The 22,643-nt window shown below is 43.4% G+C and overlaps 1 protein-coding gene across 1 annotated transcript in view; it reads right to left on the bottom strand.

Moving 5' to 3' along the window:
* The window catches only part of ATRN (attractin), a 154,339-nt gene extending 132,385 nt beyond the window's left edge, over positions 1–21,954 (bottom strand). The window contains exon 1 of the mRNA XM_069796985.1: positions 21,305–21,954. Coding sequence (XP_069653086.1) covers positions 21,305–21,939 — 635 coding nt within the window. The 5' untranslated portion in view covers positions 21,940–21,954. The remainder of the gene's footprint in view (positions 1–21,304) is intronic.
* Positions 21,955–22,643: the final 689 nt, after the last annotated feature.

The following is a 22,643-nucleotide window of genomic DNA, read 5'->3' as shown; positions in this document are numbered from 1 at the left end:
GAAGGTCGGTGCAATACAGCCATATGTTTGGTGAGCATAAAAATCCACCTATGCAAACCCTCCAGCGTGCAGACTTCTATTAGGGGAAGTTAAAGGGCTGGTGAAAATTCCTCTGAAAGAGTCAACAAATTTGGTTAACTCTATGAATGCTCTGCAAATCCCTCATTTAGTTGCCGCCTTAAAGAAATACAGTTTTTGATACAATGCTGTTCACGCCTATGAGACGAGAAGTCACCTGTACCAGTTTACACCCACATACGCAGCCAGTATCCTAGCTTAGCGAACGGAAAAAAAAAGCCAGACTTCACATAGATTTGATTAAATCATCTTAATCCTTTAAACGAAAACTTTCTACTGCTGGCACAGATCAGTTCAACTACACTCAGCTTACTCCACTAGCTAGCCTAAGCTTTTCCACCAGCTTCTTGCAAGAATGAAGTAAATGCACGCCATTCCAACCACCACAATGTTTATTTAAGAGCCTGAGAAAATAAACCAAATGTCAAGACATCCAGTAACTCAACAGCTCTGAAGTCAAGGAGGTGAAGAGTTGCAGTGATTTTCAAATACCGGAGCGTGTTTGTCAGCCTCGCTGCAACCAGCAAGTATAAATCCCTTAGGAAAAGGGGTGGTTTTAGACACTATAAACTGCTACGCTTTATTAAATGCATCTGTACAATAAAATTTACAATCCATATCACATACTTCCTAACCCACCAAGACCGATTCCTGGCTATTTAAACACCAAGCCTTGATTCCCTACTGGGATGGAAGAAGCAGCAAGAAAACTCACTTTAAAAAAAAATGCTTGCAAACAATAGACTTAAGTGCATTTTAATCAAGCAAAGACTATGAGAAACCATTTTATTTTTGGAATAAATGTTGAAAATTTGGAAACAATGCATTCATTGGCACATAATACAGAATCTATGGTTTGTGTCAAAGCAGCCATAGCAACAGACTCGCTACAGTATCTTTATAATCCAAGATCTGTTAGCATTTCTTTATACAATAAGTAGCTCTTGAGTGTTTGTCTATGAAATAGCTCGGCAGTGCAGGGAAGGTCACAACCGCCAGCCTACTGATTTCTCAGTTGCAGAGGCGGGTATGCATACATGTTGGCTTTTTCTCTTTTCTTGTAGTAAGGCAGCATCTAACGCACAGCTCCCTTGATAATCGCTGCAGAGCAAAGAAATCCTCCCTTAAAAAAACAACCAACAAACCAAAACCACAACAGAAATTCAACAGAAACTATTTAACCAACAGCGGGGTGGAGTTGGGGTGGGCGCTCCAGAGGGGCACGTCTGCAGAGCTTGCAGCCATCCAGCTAAGGGCCAAACTCCCCGAGAGAAGGCGTAGCTGCAAAAATCACTGCTTCCATCTCCACGTTTGCCATATGCACCTTTCCCATTGCCTCCGAAATGACTTAGAAAGGAGTTATTCTTGGACAGTAGCAGGGAAAAAAAAATGAAATTCCATCTGCTCCCAACAGATTTGTAACAACAAAAACAAAGACGGAGGCTCAACATTACTTATGCAAAGTTTTGATATAACCCCTCACTTCACTACCAAGCTGAGCATGATTTACAGGCCACCTCTCAACTAACCGTCTCTAAAAAAAATCCCACCTTCTTATTTAGGATTCAGTCATCATGAATTCTGTCCTCACTCCAGTAACATCCATAGGAAAAGCACGTTTGCACTAAAGGGATTTTGCACAAAATTCACATTAGTTTATTAAGAAAAGGAGGAAAGGAAAAGATTTTGCTTTGTTCCAGTTTCCCAGTTCGCTTCTTAGGCTTTCATTTAGTTATCTCTATTCATAAACGAGATATCTTAAAACATTAGTTACAAGAGAAACACCGACCACCTACGGTAAGCACCCTTAAGCCCCGTAAGAAGTTCATTCCGGCTTTAAAATTGCTGAAACTAAGATGCGATACTCGGATGCACCCTATCAGGAAGGATTAGCAGAACCACTTACGCGGAGTCCTCCTGAGCAGAAAGCAATAACCCACTCCAGCGTGGAGTGCTTCCCTCCAGCACGTTCAAACACTGCCGCATTGTCCGCCCGGCCGCGCTCTGCCTTCGTGGGAAGGATCTGGAGGTGCTGATGTGACTTGTGCATCTAACAAGGCTGTTTTCCTCTTGACTGTACTTTTATTCCCGGCCCAAAGCATCTCTCTGCCGTGCCGTCGGGCTGATGAATGCGCACGGCCACAGCATTGAGGGCAATCTTAGTGTCTTAGTACTCATTTCTGCTATTTAACACAATAAATACCAAACTTCAGGTTATTAATAGGAGGAAATTTCAAGCTGAATGCTTCCCAGACCTAACCGCAGATTTATCAATGCGTCACACGGTCAGTAACTTCCTCTCATCTCCTGTGCTTTAAATTAATCTGTCAGAGAAAATTTATAGAACAAGGAATAAGAGGTGAAGCAATGATGGTAATAAATTCCTCTTTGACACATGAAAAATACAAAGGTACCAGTCACTGGACAACAGTTTTCAGGAACCATTTTGTTCTTACGCTAAAATTCTCTATGCAAAGGTATAAATAAAAACTCGTGCTGCTGGTGTCTTTTTCAGTTTAAAGGCAGCCAGACACATGGAATAGACTTTCAGCCACTGCTGACACAGTGGAGAAGTTTCATAGTGGACTCTACGGACTTCTTTTAACTCTGAGCTTCAAAAGATTCACATGCAGCGGTTTTGAAGACAAAAAAAAAAAACATAAAAATGACAGTAGTACAATGTTTCCTCCGAAATCTTAAAACCCACGTCCGATTTCAGAGCCCGTTCAAGCATCCCAAGTACCAAAACCACAGATCACTTGGGTGGGTGGCGATCCCACAGCCCAGGTCATGTCAGAGCCCTTTTCTACTTGAATACACACAGCTGCAATCTCAAAAAGCAAACGTGATTCACAGGAAAGCAGAGAGAAAGGTGGTACCCAGCTCTCAGGAGCATCACCGGCCGGGATGAGCTCTGGGATGAAGGAGAGCTGTGATGGCAGACAAGGATGGAGACCCAACTTGTTTTTCCCTTCATCCTGCCGGCAGAAACAGATGCTTTCTTGCCTGCCAAGAGCTCTGTGGTACTATTTTGAGCTTTTTGCATCTCGTTATTTAATTTACTTATTAACGCCTAGTTCGGGAAAAGGGAGACAAAACTTGCTCAAAGCATTTGGGTTTTATTTAGATTAAGCCAGGCTGCTCAAACTGGCTCGTAGTCAAATCGTTCCACTAATTACAATCCCTATTTTAGAGAAAGTGGAAGTATTCAGTTAGACTCTCCAGCTGCATACCCCTTCACTTAGGGGTTGCGTTTCTCATCTCAGCAAGCTTAACGAGCAGAGTTTGAAGCATCCGACAATTCTCAAACCATGAAATGGCATTCCCCAAGAAATAAGTCGCCTTAAATTTTAGCTGTAAAATTAAAGCACATTAACTGCTCACCATTAGTTAAATATTACAGGTGAGAAAGCAACAGCTGCCCTAGGTACAGCATGCCCTAGCACTGCCACCCATTTCAAATGAAGGTTAATGGGCAATAACACCACAAAACCAGTAAGGATCAGCAGCATTTAAACCCCTGCCATCAACTACATAACAAATTACATAATGATTTTCTTTTTCTCCCCCCCTCTCCTAAATGACTGTCTGAAAGGGCAGCTATTTTAAAGGCAGAAAACACAAAACCTGATAAATATTGAATGCTCAGCAATTTTAAGCTTTTAAATTAATGGCACAGCTCTTAACTTGAGCCACCATTTTCTGCTATGTGTGGTCAACAGTTTTAATGCAGAATCCAAAAGTGTTTCATGAACAGCAAACATACAAAATCCTTGAAGGCAGACAGGGCTCTTCGGCCAAAGACAATCATTAAACTAAACTATCCAACGCAGGACGGGACCTTTCACAACAGCTCGTTTTAACATCAGAGAGCAAACAGGACATTTTTACAGAGCTCATACAAAATTTGCGACTCAAACGTAGCAGAGTTTGCTGTTGCTTCCAAACCCAAATGAATTTAGTTACTATTTGCATGACAGGTTTATTACCTCAGTGAGACAGAGGATTTCATACGGTTAATGTTGTTTGGCATAATGATCAATAAGTAATTCATGCACAGAGAGCGAGTAATGAAAGTCACAGCTGATTCATTTATTACAGGTTTGGTTCAGAGCTGTCTTTTGCCTGTGATCCTCACCACTCCATATTGAACTGAAAAGCAGACCTTTTCCCATGGCTCTTTGTCCTCTTTTCTCTGGAGACAGAATTATTTCTACATGAGCAGTGCGGGGACTTGTCAACAAGCGTATATTGCTCTGCCAAACGAGCCTTAATACTCCAAAAACCTCATCCAGCCACTAATTTGCTCCACAGCATTTAGTATATTGCCTACCCTGGTCACATTTCCACATTTGCCAAACACGGGTGCATTGGCAAGAGGAGTATTTTATGAAAGTCTTGGCGTAGTGAAGAGTTACATAAAAATTACGTGCTAGTGCAAAACCTTTGCAAGGTTACTAACAATATCATTACAGATTTCTATTAAAAATAATCACTTTTTTGACCCTCATTTTTTTGACCCAATGAGGAAGGCTGCAACAAATGAAAAATCATTTATGTAAACAAATCTAGGGAGAAAAAAAAAACAAAAAGAGTAATTTCCAAATATGCCTTGCTGAAGTTTTACATAAAAACTGTAACATATATAATTGCTGTTGCACAGGTTCCATCCACCATTCCTCACCAATAATATAACTTCCCACGTGAGGTTTTAGTTGAATTTTCCAAATCATTAAAAGCTAAAATGAAGTTAATGTTTCAATCCTATGAGCACTTAAGCACATAAACTTTATCACATGAACAGTGACTCCATGTACCGTTGGGTCCATGACGCAAGTGACCAAAACTGGGAGAACATGACTTCCAGCAGAAAGCTGGAAACATAAAACCTTGCACTTCAAAAAAAAAAAAAAACCACAAAAAAAAAACCACAAACAAAAAGCAAACAAACAAAAAACCCAAAGCAAACAAAAAAAACCCCACACAAAACAAAACAAAAAAAAAAAAAACAACAAGCCCAAACATAACAACATTGCAAGCAATGAAAAAACTGGACTTCCTGCAAATTAATTTTATATACAGAAGAGCACCTGAGACCTCTTGTGAGCCCTCGAAAGGTCAGGCTTCCTCAAACAGTGGTTTTGGGGTTAGTTTCAGCTCTGGACAAAAAGCACAGGGTGAGAACACCCAGCCTGCTGTCAGAAGTTCACCATGCTGAACAATGCTGAGCGATAACATAAACACGTTATTTTGCTTTTATTGTTTCCATTCAAGGCCGTTGTTCTATATTAAGGGTGCTACAGGCCTTCACACAACTTTTCACATAGTTAAACTTTAATATAAAAATATTTTTTCCATTTGGGAAAACACCGACATAGTAACGATTAGGAAACAAAGTATCTGTATCTGCTCCCAGTGTAAGCTGTAGGCTGGGGAGCAATGTGTGTGGGGGCAAGAAAAAAAAAAAAAGACTTCTAATACAAATTAATATGTTTTAAAAGGGAAGACTGCATGACAAAGTGTTCTGCAATTATTGGCTTCCAGTTTGTAATGCATCCGAGTAGATATCACTGGGTTGTACAGCGAGCGATGCACAGGATCATCGAATGACTGGTGCTGAAGTGAACGATCAAACCCTCCGGATGAAACATCTGGACTTGTTTCGTTTCAAAAATCATTATTTGTTCCATTTTTCCAAATTGCGGGAGGAGTGTTAAGACGCCTGGCAAAGTGCACTTTTGGTAATTGAAATAATAGTTTATGTTTAGCACCCGTGAAGCATTGTTGAATGAAAACTACCCATTTCTTATGCTGATAAGAAATAGCTGCAGGCAAGAGCATTTGCTAATCAATAGACATAAAGAACTTAAGCATAAATGACAACCAGAGCCCCTAAAAATAAAAGCAGAAGAATCCTCTTCACTAACAGGTGATTAAAAGAAAAAACATCTGATCAGAGGGTGATGATATTACCCAGGAGATGCTCTTATCAGTGCTCTGAACCATAATATCATTTTCCCTCCTTCTCCTCACTGCCTTTTTACTTTGTCTTTTGAAATGCATCATGCTGACAAATAACAACCATTCAAAGACCAATTACTGTTTCTGGGTCTTTTTTGTAGAACTTCATCTTAACAGGCTTTTTCTGTAAATCACTGGGAACGCACCGCCACACTGCACAATGCTGTTCCATCCCCATTCTGTCATTTTACTCACCCTGCTTTTCCAGGATGGTAGTGTGATCTCTGTATCCAGGCTCCCAGTGACATCGTAAGTGATGTAATCAGTGCACATCTGTGCACTCTACCCAGGTCATGAATGAAAATATTAAATCAGGTTCCAGCTCCAACTTCTTACCAAATACTCCCCTCTTAAACCCCTACCTGTTTAACACCTCCTCAACTACTGCCCTTAGATGCCTATCATTCGAGGAGCCCGATTAATTTATGTCAATAGAAATGACAGAATGGAAGATCAACTTGGTTGTCAGCTTAGTCCGGTTTTGCTGGCTACCACACCAAAGGTGAAAAGTTCTTCATATGTCACGTAGCGTAGCCCAGCTTCTCTATTTCAATACTATTCCGGGTGACATTTGATCAAATGGGCTTCCAAAGTCCAGATAGTATTTATCTGTTACAGATGCCTTCATCCTAAACGATGCTTAAAGACATCCCCCCACACACATATGTAATTAGCACTCTTGCCAAAGATGCATTTTGTTTAAAATAGCATCATTACAAACGGCAAACCTACCTGGGAATTTCTGTCTGTCTCCAGTGATTATTTCCTTTAACGTGCTCTAAAGCCTCATTTGCTCTCAAGGTCAGATTGATGGGTCTGTAGCTATACAGATCATCTTTCCCACGACTTTTTTTTTTTTTTTTAAATAGACACTGCACTTCACTATTCCACAGTCCAAAGACTCAACTAATGTTACTTTCTATGACCAGCTCTTCACCCTCACTATTTTTAAAACTGCTCTTAAAAGATTATGAGTACACCTGCCCAAGGGCAGAATTCAATTATAATTACACGGAGAAGAGATTTTAAAAGTGAATTAAGGATATAGAGGATATAACACAACTTCCAAAAACCCAACCAAAGCGTTAAGATAAAAAGAGCAGCAATGAAAAAGGCAGAAAATTTTATTTGAACCAGTGAACATGAATCCCATCGGTACAAATAATCAAGACAACGTACAACATGGACTATTTTAAGGGGAACACAATCCAAATGTTATGACTAGGACTCCTACATACTCCCTCAGTACAAATAAGTAACACGATATGTATCCATATGTACCATGCTCTCATTTCCAGTGCTCATGATGAGCTCTGCAGTTTAACAGTCAGCTTGGGAAAGGACTCTGCATTCTCCAGAACACTGGTGTGGAAAACAGCTCTCTAAGACCAGTTTTAGATTGACAGCCAAGACTCCGATTGGCATCAGAAGTCTGACAACACCCCAGCCTCAGTCTACAAGGGCTGCAAAGTACCTACTTGTACTGAACCAATTAGGCATCAAAGCACTTAACCAGTTCATGAATCAATCCTGTAATTCTATCCTGCATTAATTCACTTGGAGAGGGAAGAGTGGTACACCCTTCTGAATTGAAACTTCACCGAAAACACAAGGAAGAAGTCAAGGTATAAACCACGACTGTGAAAACAAACAAACAAAAAACAAAACAACAAAAAAAAACCACCAACCCAAACAGACCAAGTGATCCACAGCAATTTCCTTTCCCAATTTTAAATCCTGTTGCAATTTGCTGCCATGAGTTTGCTATTGACGCCACCGGGAAGCAAAGATGGCAGAGAAGCATGCTGTACTCTCTTTGGATTCATCTGCACGTGCTAAGCTCCTGCAGAAATATTTCTGGAGACAACCTGGAATAAGGCTGAAGGTGCCACATTGACATCACCTAACTCCAGTCACCTAAAATACTCGGTGCCTATGTTAGCATGGTCATCTCCCATGCAGTGTACGGATAGTGTTCCTCAAAAGACAACTCGTAACAACATTTTACTTACGTTTTTAGATCCCAAGCAGGGTTTAATTTCAAAATACCACACAATTTGGGTTTATTTTACATGTAAGTGAATGTTTCAAACAGTAACAGTGCCAGAAAATATGTCTGCAAGATATTTTATTGTATAATCAATAAGACCTTTGCTAACAAGATGAGAAATACATAACATACCTCACGTAATATATATCAAAACTACTTTGGACAACTATTTCACATGGCTGACCTGGTCTTCCTTCCTCCTTAGCTCCATCACTTAAACAGGATATTACATATTAACGAACACCAAGTGACCTGCACAATAATTACTTTAATTCCACACCTAGGTAATTGTACAGCTTTACCTACACAACAAGTGTTTTTACACCTAAGAAGTACATACGTAACTGCCGTAAGAACACCCCAACAAGAAAATTTAGAAACTTACCACTCCTACTATTTTCACTGCATGCAGAAGTTACAGCAACACAAAACTAATTAGGGCCAATTTTTTCCAGAGTTTGTTTTTAAAGACTTTGTCTGTATATTCAAGAGCTAATGATGAACATGTACAACCAAGGGAAAAAGCTTACAACAATGCTCTTAGCTACAGAGTGATTTCCACTCTATGTCATTAGCAGAAAGGAGAACCTCTGTCAAAATGCCAGACAGTCACTGTAGAGAAAGATATATATGTTTGTGTACATATATTTAACCCCACTAAAATTATAGCTATCAGGGGGCTTTATTTAATTGGAGATTATAGGGAAAGCATCTCGTGCCAAATCACAGTCCTGGCCTGCAGTTAATCTTTAGCCCATCACAAGCCCATCAACAGCCCAGACTCCCAAAGGGTGTCTGACACTCAGGCTGTTCATTAGGCAGGGAACCTTGTACTACACTTATCACATGTGTAAATTAGGAGAACTTAAAAATTTTCCACAATACTTTCTAGTCTCAAAATGAGTGGGTTTTCTTCTTCAGATATGATAGATATCACAGAAACCATTCATAGTGGTTTATCTCCTCCCATATCGATGCACAGTGGCCTTAATCCACCTACTCTTAAATTTTCAGTGTGAATTTGTTGCTTCTGGCCACACCACTCACAAAATCATTATGCTATAAAACACTACAGGAATCAGCAATTCCAGTTGTGTCTACAGCATCCTATAAGTCTTCCTAGACCTGAACAGTTAGACTTCCTTCAGTGCATGACAGGAGTTCACCTATTATTTGATTTTGCTACAGAAAAGCAAGACAGCCTTGATGCCCAAAGAGGACGCCACGAAGCCCAGCCGTGAAGTGCTCAGGCTTTTGCAAATTTGCTGATGTCCATGAGTCCATCATAACTTTAAATCAACAGGAAATGTATAAAAAATTAAAGTGTAAACAGGAGTCAATGGACACATAACACGGTTGTCTCCTACAGAATTTCTTCTTCAAATCCACAGGTAAAAGCAAGGAATCCCTTTCCAAGAGCTACCTTCTCCTGCTCTCCAGCCTCAATAGAGGAAAAAATAAATCTCTTTTTCAGGTACTGCTACAGAATCAGGGTCTGTGGAGAAGAGGGGGAAGCTCACTCTGAACTACCGTTTCCAAACTGCAGTGAGTCTGCAAAGCAACAGGGCAGAGCATCCTTCCCTCCTCCTCACACATGGTGTGAAGAGAAGATCTCAAATCCTTCTTCAAGAGATTACAGGAACACAGCTCCTTCCTGGAAGGCTGCATAAAGCCTGCATGTGGAGAAAGATCTAGGGACTGAGAAAGAACACAAAGAAGAAGATGGGAACAGCAAAAGTATTTGGATCACAGCAGTTGTGCGTGCCCCTCGTCCCACCACACAGCCTACATTTTTGCCCCAGAACAAGACGCATGAAGTTACATCAACCTACAAAAAAAAGGGAAAACCTCCCTCCACCTTCCCTGGGAGAACCTCCAGCCCAGACATAGTGACTTGCTCTGGAGGATGCTACTTGTTCTCCAGCACAGCAGGTCTGCGGGCCAGCATCACCAGCAGTCTGCCTCCTGCAAGATCTCAACTGCTCTGGTGAGCCTCGTGGTAAAATACGGCTTACCATGGTTCACTGCTTGAGGAGACCAAGCGTATAATTTTATAGGGGGTAAGCCACTATACCTTCATGTCTGCACTCACGTTTCACCACGTTTCTGTCCTAGCTGCCTTGAGATGCTGAAAGATCAGTGGGTTTTAGGAGGCCAGGAGTACAGCAAAGGATGTCTTCTTCAGCACGATGTCTCATCTCATGCATACTCCCATACATACCCATCTTGTATTGAAAATGAGCAAACCTCAGGTACGAAAGATATTCTGATGCCTTGACCAGCTTTGATCAGATAACACGATTTTCACACAGAGATTTTTTTTTCCTTTCAATTCCACATGACAAGCTCCTGTCAGCACTGAATAGAGAAATTAAGATCACATTTAATCTTCATCACTTTTAACACACAATATCCTTTTTCATAAGCCTCACTGAAGATGATTTAGGCATATTTATAGTAACATTAACCACATTTCTTCTATAGGACAGTATTATTCTCAGAATAGTCAAGTTGGATACCAGTTGCATTGCAAAACTGCCATTAAAATATACTTCTAAACCTCCAAATTCCTGTGTAAATAGCATCACCATCAGAACTTCTTTAAAACACATAAATAACTTGTCTTTGTTTCATAGATAAGGAAACCGAACCAAGAAGATGAGATGATAAACCGTACTTCTGTTTGATTCCTGAAGTTGTGTGGTTATTTATTCTCAAGGGAATCACACCCTATGAATGCTAAGGCTACACCCCAAACTTTTTCAAAGTAAAACACAGATTAAACCGATATGGTGGCACTTAAGAGTTTTGGCAGAACAGAAGGGGTGGGGGGGAAGCAACGCTGGCTGTGATACCATCCTTTTCTTTCAGTGGAGACGCTCCCATAACTTATAGCAATATAAAACCTGAGTATCTTTGCTTAAAAAGACATTAACGGGAAATGTGGACAAAGAAGAAAAGCTGCTCTCTACCTCCAAGCTACCAGAACACATCACACCTCCCTTCCAGCTTGCATTACACAAGGGGAACCCACATTTTCTTAGCCATAAGCCTTGTTACAGTTCACAGTAACCAAAGCCCTGCAGAGATTTTCGATTTGTCCAGCCATCCACCATCCCTCAACCCCCAGGCTGGCACAAGCACACCCCTACAGATCCCCTCTCCCATTTAGCTCTCGTTCAAACCCCAAGTCCCGACATGCCGTGTCTGCCACCGAGGATGCACACAGCCACCCAGCGACGGGGCTCAAAAGTAGAACTGGAGAACAGAAACCAACCTGCTTCGGTCTCAACTTCAGGAACGTTTCAGAAGAAATGACTTGCACGCTTAATAAAACCAACCAGCGTGCCAACCTCGGGCAGTTCTTCATTTGTTCATTCCCTTCGCCTTTTCGGGACTGAAGTGCCCTTACTCCCTTTCTATTCTTCAGTGCCATTAGAAAAGGTACAGGCTATAAAGTCACTACAGCTTTTCCAGCTGGATCACACATTCCTGTTTACCACCAGAAATCCAAATCCCCATTCTTTCACATTCAAACACCAGACCTGCACAGAAATGATTATTATGCCATTCGCATTAGGGAATTATGCACATATTGAGACAACATTTGCCTGCTGTCCCAGAAATCTTTAACAGTTCAAGTTACTGAGAATAGCTGCAAATGATCCAAGAATTACTATTTTAACATTATTATGTTTTACATAGCTCTCGGTTTTCTTTGGGCTCAGCATATAAATTCACATAACACAAGTTAATCGAATATCTGCAATATACACCAGGAAAAATATATATATATATATATATTTCAAACAACATTAGAATGGATGTTTTAGAAAAAATGTGCATAGGCGGGAAGTCAAGTTCTGTTTTTGACTTTGAACCACTTCAACACCTCCTCAAAATGATTCATACTCCAAAAGTTGAACAAGGGCATATTTAAACACCCATTACCATTCCTGAAATGAAAAACACTGACTTTAAAGAAACACTGCAACCTGTGCTTGCGAGAAACAGACACCGACTGACCCAAATTTAAAGATCTGTCTGTTGTGTGTTTGAATGCAATAAATCAATCGGTTAACAAAAGTGTACTAACCTACCTTCAAGCAAGCAGGTAGCAACTATAAATAAATGCATCTGGAAATACAGAGTGTATCTTGTATAACAATAAATTTAGTCCCAAATTTTTCAACAAAAATAAAAGCAACTGACTGTACAATTATGCCTATTCCTAATCTTCGGGGGGGGGGGGGGGGGGGGGGGAAATCACACGACCAGTGACCTCAACAGTAATTATTTCCCAGTATATTACTTGGAATTCAATATTTTTCTTCCAGTGGACCAGCAAGTTTGATGTCTGCTCACAATTTGGATACAGTAGAATATTTTCTTCTAGCAGCACAGAAGTCGTTGATGGGAAATAATGCAGGAGTTTTCCCTGATTTTTTTTTTCTTGTAAAGCTGACCTGCCCAGTCAGCATTTCAGTCCCACACAACTTTGCATCTCAGGTCCTGCAATGGCTAGAAATTTTTTTCTTGGCATCGCCTTTGCTGATTCCACACAAGATCAAAGCATGTAACAAAAGCAGACGTTGGAGATACTAAGCCCTGAAATAGCTATAAAATTCATGTGACGCTCTCCACTCTGCATTAATAGGGTATCGGTCGTGCAAATTAATCATTAAACAGGCAGGTGCACAACTTTGGCAGGAAACATGCTGCACATGGCTATAAAAAACCTTCACAAAGCCATCTTGAAAAGTTTATTTTATAATAACTCAAACATATTCTCAATCGTAACAAGCAACAAAATTCAAAAATTGTGCACAGGGTGAACCTCAATCATAGATTTTCTCCAGATAAGGCAACTACATGAAAAATATCTCGCAACAGTGCTACATTATCAACACTTAGACCATTACAAAACTGTGAAAGGAAGGATATAATGACACATGCACAAAGACACTGGGGAAAAAAAAAAAAACAAAACACGCTCGATACACAGCTATACATTATACCAGCAGCAACTCAACAAAGCTAAATCCACTGAAGGTGTAATTTCTTTTTTCACAGCAATACTAATAATGGAAAAACAGCTGGGATGAAAACTACCACAGCTTTAAAAGCAGAGTAATTGAAGACACAGTTGTTCTTTCACTTCACAATGAAATAATATTAAACCCAATGTAAATTTTCTGAATGGAAAAATAGTTCTCACCTTCTGTATTTGAGTTCATAAAAGGAGTTTACAAGAAAATGCTAATTCATCTGTGCCAAGCTTCTTATACTTTGAGTAGACAAGCACCACCTTGGAGATGGGTATTAAATTTTCATGCAATACAAACACTGACTAATACGAAAGTCTTCAAAACGGAGTTTTCCTAATGTAGCCTTCCTTATTTCGCATCCTTTCAGATTACAGAAACTAGCAAAGAAAAAAACAATGTTTCTGAAAAACAGGAAATAGAAAGAGAAGACAAATAACAGAAAATTGGGATCTTCACAGCTGTGTTCGTTCATCCTGCATTAATCTCTACAGAAAGCTGAGTGGCACTAGATAATGGTAAAAGACATTACAGGTAATTTTCACCCAGAACAGGACACGTAACACTCTGTAACTGCACGAAGCAACAACCCCCATTTGAGTTTTTGCGACACGCAATAAGCACGCCCAAGATAAGTGCTGTGTACAACAATGCTATTTCTTCTGCAGCTACAAGCTCTGCAGGCATGACAGGGAAAAAAAGGTAGTTTACACGTTGGAAAACCCTTGGTTCAAATGCCCAGACCACCTCTGCTAGCATGATCTCCCTTAAACCAGCTTAAGTGCGCTTCTGCATTTTCAGAGAACTGAAAATTCTGTATCTGATTACACTGCAAGAAACCTGTTTTACCAAATTAAGCCACAACCAGCACCAAGAACCTTAACTAGATCCTGGGGTATCCTAGAAGTATTTCATACAACCTGATTCAGAGATTAGCTGCCCTTCTATAGCAGGAATATTGCTCAGCCAATCAGTAAAACATTTAAACTCTTCATCATGCAAGATGCACTGAGGCTATTATCAGCCCAAAACACTGACTCCGTTTTCTTTAAAACATTATTCTAAATATCCCCCACTATTCTGATGCACCAAATTTAGCTTATCAGATTTTCACATGAAGACTGTTCTGTGTGCAATTAAGGTCTCTTACCAAGCCTAACAACTTCACAACTCTGCAATCAGGACAGAGCCCTTCCATTTTGGGAAAGAATCCCAATGATTTCAGGTTCTACAAGCCAAAACCATGCCCTGAATTGTATGCAGGCAGCACATCCACCAAAACCTTCGCAGCAACCTGCGCCTCTATGAAATAAATATTTATTTTAAGCAAAGGGAGGGAAGGGCATTAGTGACAGTCTCAAGTAGACTCCAAAGGAACTCCATGTGGATCAGCCACAAACAAAGCAAGGGAACAAAAGCAGGAAACAAAAAGCAAACATAATTACTGTTCAGTGTTTCAGTGACTAAATGAGTATTTGATTCAAAGCCATGCACAAAAGCAAATTATCATCTCTGTTCTGTGCTGTAAAATTGATTATCAAATTTTCCAGCCCTGCTTTCAAGACACTGCAGTGGTTACACAGGCAGATATTAGCACACGGCTATACAAGAACAAAGTACTGTAGTAAAATTGTTGAGGTCCTTCTTAGGGTGAATTCCAGTTTGTAGCAGCCCACTCCTCCAGCAAAACCACTTTACCTACAAAATCCCATAATTTTCAATCCCATCTTCTGCATTTTTTACTACATCTTTTCACTATGCTTTAGAAGATGTGACTTAAGAGCTCCTAAAGAACTACTTGCTGAGAACATTTTGAGTGCAGGCAAAAAAGCAAAGCTCTACCAGATCAAGAAGCTAATTCCAAGCACGGTGCTTGGAACTTTAAATTGGAAAAAAATTCTTCAAGGAAACCAGCTGTTTAAGCAAAAAGCACCCAAGGGTATCATAAATTAATGCAATAATAAAACAGTTTGGTCAGCAGCAGCATTATCTCAATATAGAGAGGATTTTCAGCATGGATCTTCATAGACACTTACATTAGGCACAGTAAGCTCATGGTTTTAAATCTGATTGCTCACGAAAGCTTCAGAGGAACAAGCCAGGAAAGTGAAATCCACCACATGCATTCCAAATGTTATTTAACTTTATCAGGACACACGATAAAAGCATTGCTGGTCCTAGTTCTTTTGAAAGTTTAAAAAAAAAAGGAAAAAAAGCCATTTCTGTGAAAACAGTGCTAAACCTCAGTCATTTGTTGATATTTCAATAGAAGCCATTTATGTTAAATGTAAATTGACTAAGATGGTAACAAACACCCGGTTGGACATGAGCTTATTTTGGATCCATAATGAAAGAAGCAACTGAGGCTGTGAAATAACGGAAGAATCTAGAGCAGGGTCAGACAACTTCTGCTAAGCTGACTCAGGCAGCTACTCCCCAATATCCAAACAGACATAGAGAAATGAAACAGGAATGTCTTTCATGTTGACCACTGCAGAAAAGGAGGCAATTGCAATCAAGTCTGAGGCAGTGGTATGTTCCTGGAATCAGCAGGCAGAGGAACGTTGTCCTCTGCCTGCACCATTCCTGGTCTCAATGCTCAGACGTGCTTAGCGGGAAGACAACAGCTAGACACTACTTACTCCTCTCTCTCACAGGTTGAAATCATGAGCTGTTCAATAATTCCAATAACTAACGCTCCAACGGTGAAGACGTTTGAAGTGCATGAAGCAGACATGACAGGAAGGATCTAGCGCGCACTGCATTGTCTTACTGTTCTGAATTTTCAGCTATTGACTCCTTGCTATAAAGCAGACTGAAAAGTAATGATAAGAAGTGAGCTTATTGCAAACATTAACAAAACTTTACACAAGTCAAATATTTATGCTGGCCATTCAGTGCAAGGCAAAAAGCGTAGAACATCTCAGATATTTCAAAAATGTTGAATTATTTCCCAGATTAACTTTTTTTCTTGAGAGCCCTAGTAAAATATCAGACTGTCAAATAAAACAGCGAGAGTAATAATAAAATAGCGAGAATTCAGGTGAAATATTAGCCGTGAGTTTCTCTCTTAATTAACAGACCATTTAAACACACATAGAGATAGAAACGTAGAGATGCATATCTAGACAGATATACACACACACCTCCTAGCAAAATTATAAATCCAGAGTTGGAAATAATGCCTCCAAGAACTAAATAAAAGCATACAAAGGTTCTTTTTTCCCCAGTGTATTCTTTAAAATTGATAATGCTTAAGTATTTCCTACTTGAATAGCTTATTCTTTCATTACCCGTGCACAACACTTGAGCGAGCCTTTCACACAGCAACATGGAAGAGAAAATCATTTTAAAGCACGATAATGTACTAATGAAAAGAGAGAAGCAGAATGGGGATCAGGCACAAATGCAGCACCCAAATCTAATTTGAGCACTTAAACTGATTCGATTCAAATGGCCAACATCCTTAGATACATTAAGTAGTTTCCTGACTTTCCTAAAGCTTTAAACTGCCCGAGGTAGCTTTTTAAAGACAATGGTTTTGTATACTAGCTTTTGACCAAAAGTTCCCGGTTATTTAAGAATGGGAACTGTGATAGTTCTTTGCCAGCTAGCAACTCACTCAGGTTATGATTTACCCAAATCTTCTAGAGATAAAATTCCTCTTCACCGTAATATTCTTTGGCCAAGGACACTGTATTACCACTGACTCCTTAATAACGTTCAATCAGCAGCCCATAACTGCCTCCATTAAATTAATAAAAAGGTAGTTTAAAAGATACACTCTAATCTTTTTTTTTTTTCCCCTCCAACTGTCACGTTGCATTGTTAAGCACTGCTTAGCATTTTCAATCTCCCACCACTAAAAAAAAAAAAGTATTACCATGAAAGGAGAACCAGTGCCTTTACACACAAAAACCAGTTTTCTGGAATCATTTGGTATTTCATTATACAGTCAAAAATATAGTCTGTTTATATTTTCAGCTACAATCATATATCAGATTGCCCATCAGTGTGCCTATATACACAATTCGCATACAATTACTGTCCCAGAAGCCAAGTGCTATCCTGAATTTTTTAGTCCACTCCTCTACCATCTCTGACGAACAAATCTATGTAAAACAGCGGTCATTTCTTAACCTGTGCTTTACCTCCCTCAGCAGCCCTTGTCAGGCAGCCGGCTGAAACAATTCAATTCAAGCAGGAGAAGAGTTTGTGTCACCGAGCTACAGAAAGCGCTTTGAAGAGTCTGTGGTCTCAAAGCTTGCAGCATCCTTTTGACCGTACAACACCCAACGCTGGCAAGTTGGCTCTCAAGTCTGGCGCTCCTGAGCTCCCTCTGCTCGAAAACGTTACCTCCAGCATGCTGCTGCTGCTCTGCGACTGGGAGATTTCTCACCCTCCCCAGCAGACAGCCTGAGAGCAGTAGTCCTCTCCTGCCCGGATTAAGGCAGCTCGAAGCCACTGGCCTGCAGCAGACTCCAGCCAGCACAGAAGCCCGCTAGAGGTTTGTACAGAAATAGAAAACACAAGCGCATCAGGCACGTCCTATATTTTCTATTTCGGCTTCCTGTAAAACCAAGATCTTGGTCTTTGAAGAATTCGAGTGGCTGGTTCCACATCTTAAAAAAGAAAGTCACTTGAAGTCCTTCATAATTCAATCTTCTACGACCTCCTCCCCACCAAGAGCGTGACGGATCTGTGCAAAGATCACTGTTTTCTCAGAAGCCATTCCCACAACCAGGAACAACCGCTAACAAAATCACATGCAGGTACATTTCTGCTACGCCTTTTTCTTTTTAAGAAGTCACAGCACACATGCTTAAAAAAAGAAAACAAAAACCACACATCCACATTAGAACAGTAACACGCTGCACATAATCTCCCTTTTGCGGTTAGGGTGCAACAAGAAAGAAAATGGTCCACCCCAGGTTTGTTACCTATATGTCTAACTGAAGTCTAAATAAACACTTTTCCAATGAAGAAGGCAAACAGAATATTAGTGGACTGCAACACGAAGCTGCGATGTCTGTTCTTCACTGCTAACACGGGAAGGCGCGAGGGATTAGTAGGTGAGTGAAGCACAAGTTGTATCATGACAACCCCAGTGCTCAATGTAAACAAAAAAGTCAAGGCCACAAATATAGTCATCATATACATCTAGATAAGGACAGGAAGATTAACATGCCAAATTTAATTACATCTCTCAGTCAGACAGATAAGCATGTGGAATATACCACACTTACAAAATAATTTTCCCCTATCCTTCTACTTTCCATTTGTACCTACAGCATCTAATAACACATCAAGTCTTTTAAAGACAAGCTCTTGACAGCCACACACCAAAAAGAAAAAAAACAAAACAAAACCAACCCTGCAGTGCCATTTCTGACAGTAGACACGAGTAAACTCAAGGCATGTGAAAGTTGTGACTGCAAAGCTCTAAACACTGCTAAAAACACGTGTTTGCACTTTTCTCAGAGCTCAAAGTTTAAAAACATTACTGGAAACTTCAACTCACTAACAAATAAGCAAACAAATAGCTAAATAAAACACCTAGAGAGGAAAAACATGTATTATATTTTCAGTTAAAATTTTAGACTGGAACTATATGTGAAAAAGAAACATGAAGCTTTATCAAAACAGATAAGGGGCTGAAAAAAAAAAAAAAGCAGCGTTAGCAGTGGATATATACCAATTCTTTTTACACTCAGCAGCACCAGTTTTGCCATTTAGAAGAGCAGGCTCTGGCTTTATTCAAATCTAGCCCCCTTAAAATGGCCAATATCCTAAATCGCTTGAGGAAAGTAACAGGTAAGTGAGTTATTTCACAATGCCCTTTCTCAACTAGAAGAAAATTCTTACCATGACAGTGGCAAAAAAACATTAAAAAGGGAGCTTTTGACTTCCAGGGCTTGCATAGCCTGGCATCGTTTCCACACAAAACCCCTTTCAAATTAGCTGTAACACACACCCATCTACAGACTGTCAAAAAATACAAACAAAAAAATAGAAACCTCAACTCCTAAACCACACAAAGTGTTGTTCCTCCATGAGTTTGGCTTATACAGGCAGCTCCCCTTTCCCCAAATCTACGGCAAGCACCGTCGAAGGGTGGTTGGTACCCTCCGTAACGAGCTCCCCAAGAACGCAATCGCTGCCTAGAATAACCATTCTTTTTTTTTCACTTCCTTCTTTTCCAAGAATCAGCTCTGCCCAGGGAATCCACCTAACGCACGCAGACATACGCGCTAGCTCTCTCGCTGCCACAGCTGATAAAACCAAAGCAGATAACCATCTTACAGAAACCCCTTGCACTGAACACGTACGTATATACAGAGAAGCCGCGGTGCATTTTCCAGCCTATTCCCACGAAGATTTCCAATTTCTCATCCTATGGGATAGACTTTAGACGCACAACCCAACTGAGTCTCCCATCGCCACCAGAACTGGCCTGGGCGCTCCAGGCAATGCGCTTTCCAGTATCGCACAGCCCAAAGATGACCTTCCTCCTGAGCGGACACCCGTCATCCCCGCACATAAGTGCATGGCCTGGACAAGTGCAGAGCTGGGGGGTCTCCATCCCCCTGCCCGGAACCACCCTTCAGCCTTTTTTTAAAAAAAAAATAAAAAAAAATTACCCTGCCCCTCCAGCTGCCCAGCTCTGTCTGGCCTTGTCCCCCAGCAAAACAGGGAGGTTCCTTCGACCAGGCTGTTATTCCCACCATCCCTCCCCAAGAGCCAGCACCACTCCTGCACGCCCTCCTCCTCCCCAACAGCTGAGCCTCCCCACGTGCCAGCTACCCCCTTTAAGACGCTGCTTCTCAACCCCACGCACACCTCTCCTGAATTCACCCTCCACCAAAACCGACACCTGCTTACGCTACCTGCCAAGATGAGCTTGCTTAAACCCCCCCAAACACCCCTACTGCCTCCACCCAGCCCTAACACCCGCTTGCCCACCCTCCCTCTTCCACTCCAACCTGCTCCCAGCCAGACCCAGTCCTCCATCTGCACGTCAGACTTTCTCCCGTCTCTGCCCCCCACCCAGGAACTCGGCCCCACACCCACGCTGTCCTCCAGCCCAGGGAACCCGCTCCCATCTGCCTCCGGTACCAGCCACCTCCACGCACAAAACTAGCCCCCGTTCACCCACCGTCCTCCTGACTTCTACTTGTACAGCCCCCAAACCCACCCCTGCTGCCCCCAATACGTTCTCCTACCCCCCCCCCAAACCTTTCCTTTCTCCCCAGACCTACTACGACGTAAACCCAGTTACTCGCCTTCACGCCCCATCACCTCCCAGGCTCTGCCCTGCACAGCCCCTTGCACCCGCATTTACCCAGCACCCTACACACACCCCCGACCCCCCCTGCTCCTACACAGCCACGGCCCCTTAAGACCCACCAGTGGCCCCCAGTTACCCCTGTCTGACCCCAAAGACTGTCCCCTCAGAGGCACCCCTTGCCAGCGTCAACACCCCATACTCACCCACCGCTCCTTCCATGCCAACCGCTGCTCGCCAGGGCACCCACGTCCCGTTATTCCCCAGCCTCCTCCCATGCAGCCCCCCCCCCCAAACCCCTTACATCCCCTGCGGACACCCCACACACACACCTCCCCTTGGGGGCTCTCAGCCCGTCACACCCACGCTCCTGTCCCCTTCTGTCACCCCTCAAGCCCACCCCCCTTAAAACCACATTCCCCCAGACCTCCCCCCCCCCGCACCCAAACCCCTACTGTCCCCCCCACCTGGCTCCCACCCAGACCTCCCCCACACTCCAGGATCAGCCCCTCACAGCCCTCTTTGCCCTCAAACTTGCCACTACACAGTGACACCCAAACCCCCCTTTTACCCCCCCGAGACGCTCCCACCCACCCCTCACACCCCACACCCCCCAATTCCCCCCAAATACCCCTTTGGGCACCTCGAACCAGACCCACCAAACCCCTCTTGTCCTACGCCCACCCCCCCCAGGCCTGGCCCCTCACCCCCGCGGCCATATTGTCCCTAAACGTGTGTCGTGTCCCGTCCCCCCCCCCTCCCAGCCCCGACCGGGGACACCCACAGCCCCCGCCGTGTCCCCGTCCCCCCCGGAGGAGGACTTACCGGAATCGCCCCCCGCAGTGCTGGCACTGGTCGCCCACCCAGCCGGGCTGGCACTCGCACTGCCCGCTGGCCGGCTGGCACCGCCCGCCGTTAGCGCACGGCTTGTCGCATTCCTTCGCCGCCACCTCTTCGGCGGCGGCGGCGGCGGCGGCGGCAGCGGCGGCGGCGGGCCCCAAGCCCGGTAAAGCCGGCATCAACAACAGCAACAAAGCCAAAAGTAACCGCCGCGGCGGCGGTGGCGGCGATGATGGCGGCGGCGGCGGTGTCGGTGGTGTCGGCGGTGACGGCCTTCCACCCCGCCAACCCGCTCCCCGCCGCGCCATCTGCCGCCGACGACGCCGACGACGCCGACTCCGTGAGGGGCGGGCGGGGGGCGGCGGCGGCGGCGGCGGGACGACGCGGACCATCCGCCGCGGCCGCCTCCCGGGAACGATGGCCGGCGAGGCGGAGGGAGGGAGGAGGGAGCGGGAGAGGAGGGGCGGGCGGCTTCCGCTGCTCCCGCTACGGTGGCCGAGCGGCGGCGAGGTGGGCGGGGCGGCCCGCGACGTCACCCGCAAAGCCCAGCCCCTGGCGGCGGGGTTTTCCCCTCTTCTCCTCCTGCCAGCGAGATGGGGGTGGGCGTAGAGCGGCCCCATGGCCGGCGACTCTGGCACCCGAGGAGCATAGAGTGGGGAGGGGTTTGCGTTTTGTTTTTTTTTTTTTGTTTTTGGTTTTTTTTTTTTTTTTTTAAATTACCCCCCCCCCCCGGGGTAATGGGGTCCACAGAGGGGGGAATTGAACCCCAACCCCCAGGGCCTGCTATTCCCCCCCCCAAAAAAATTCTGCCTCTAAATAAGCCGTGGGGAGCGGGGAGACCCCGGTGAGAGTGGCATTGAGGCGTATGGGAGGCCTGGAGGCTGAAGGGAAAGGAAAAGAAGGGGAAAAAAAACAAAACAAAAAGCCGAGTTTTAGTTTAAATTCCTGCTCTTGCTTCGTTTGCTTGCAGGGTCTTCCACCTGTAGCTCTGGGAGGGTGGCATGGAGGTGTGTGGGCGGCCTCGAGGCTGAAGGGGAAGGAAATAAAGGGGAAAAAACCCAAAACAAAAAGCCGAGTTTTAGTTTAAATTCTCGCTCTTGCTTCGTCTGCTTGCAGGGTCTTCCACCTGTAGCTGTGGGGGTGTCCGCAAGCGCTGCCAGCTCCTCACACCTGGGAGGTTTTCCATGAGGAGAAGGCGTCACCATCCACTGGGATCTCCACGCAGGACTGAGGCGGCGATTGCCCCCGCCTGGGAGAGAGGGCTGCCAAATTTACGGGATGGCGAGGCTTGGTTTGCCAGAGGGATTGGGGTGGTGGGGAGCGG

Source organism: Haliaeetus albicilla, chromosome 1 (assembly GCF_947461875.1).
Source record: "Haliaeetus albicilla chromosome 1, bHalAlb1.1, whole genome shotgun sequence".
Taxonomy (NCBI): Eukaryota; Metazoa; Chordata; class Aves; order Accipitriformes; family Accipitridae; genus Haliaeetus; species Haliaeetus albicilla.
Note: the sequence above shows the minus strand (reverse complement) of the source record. Positions and strands in the feature narration are given on the sequence as shown.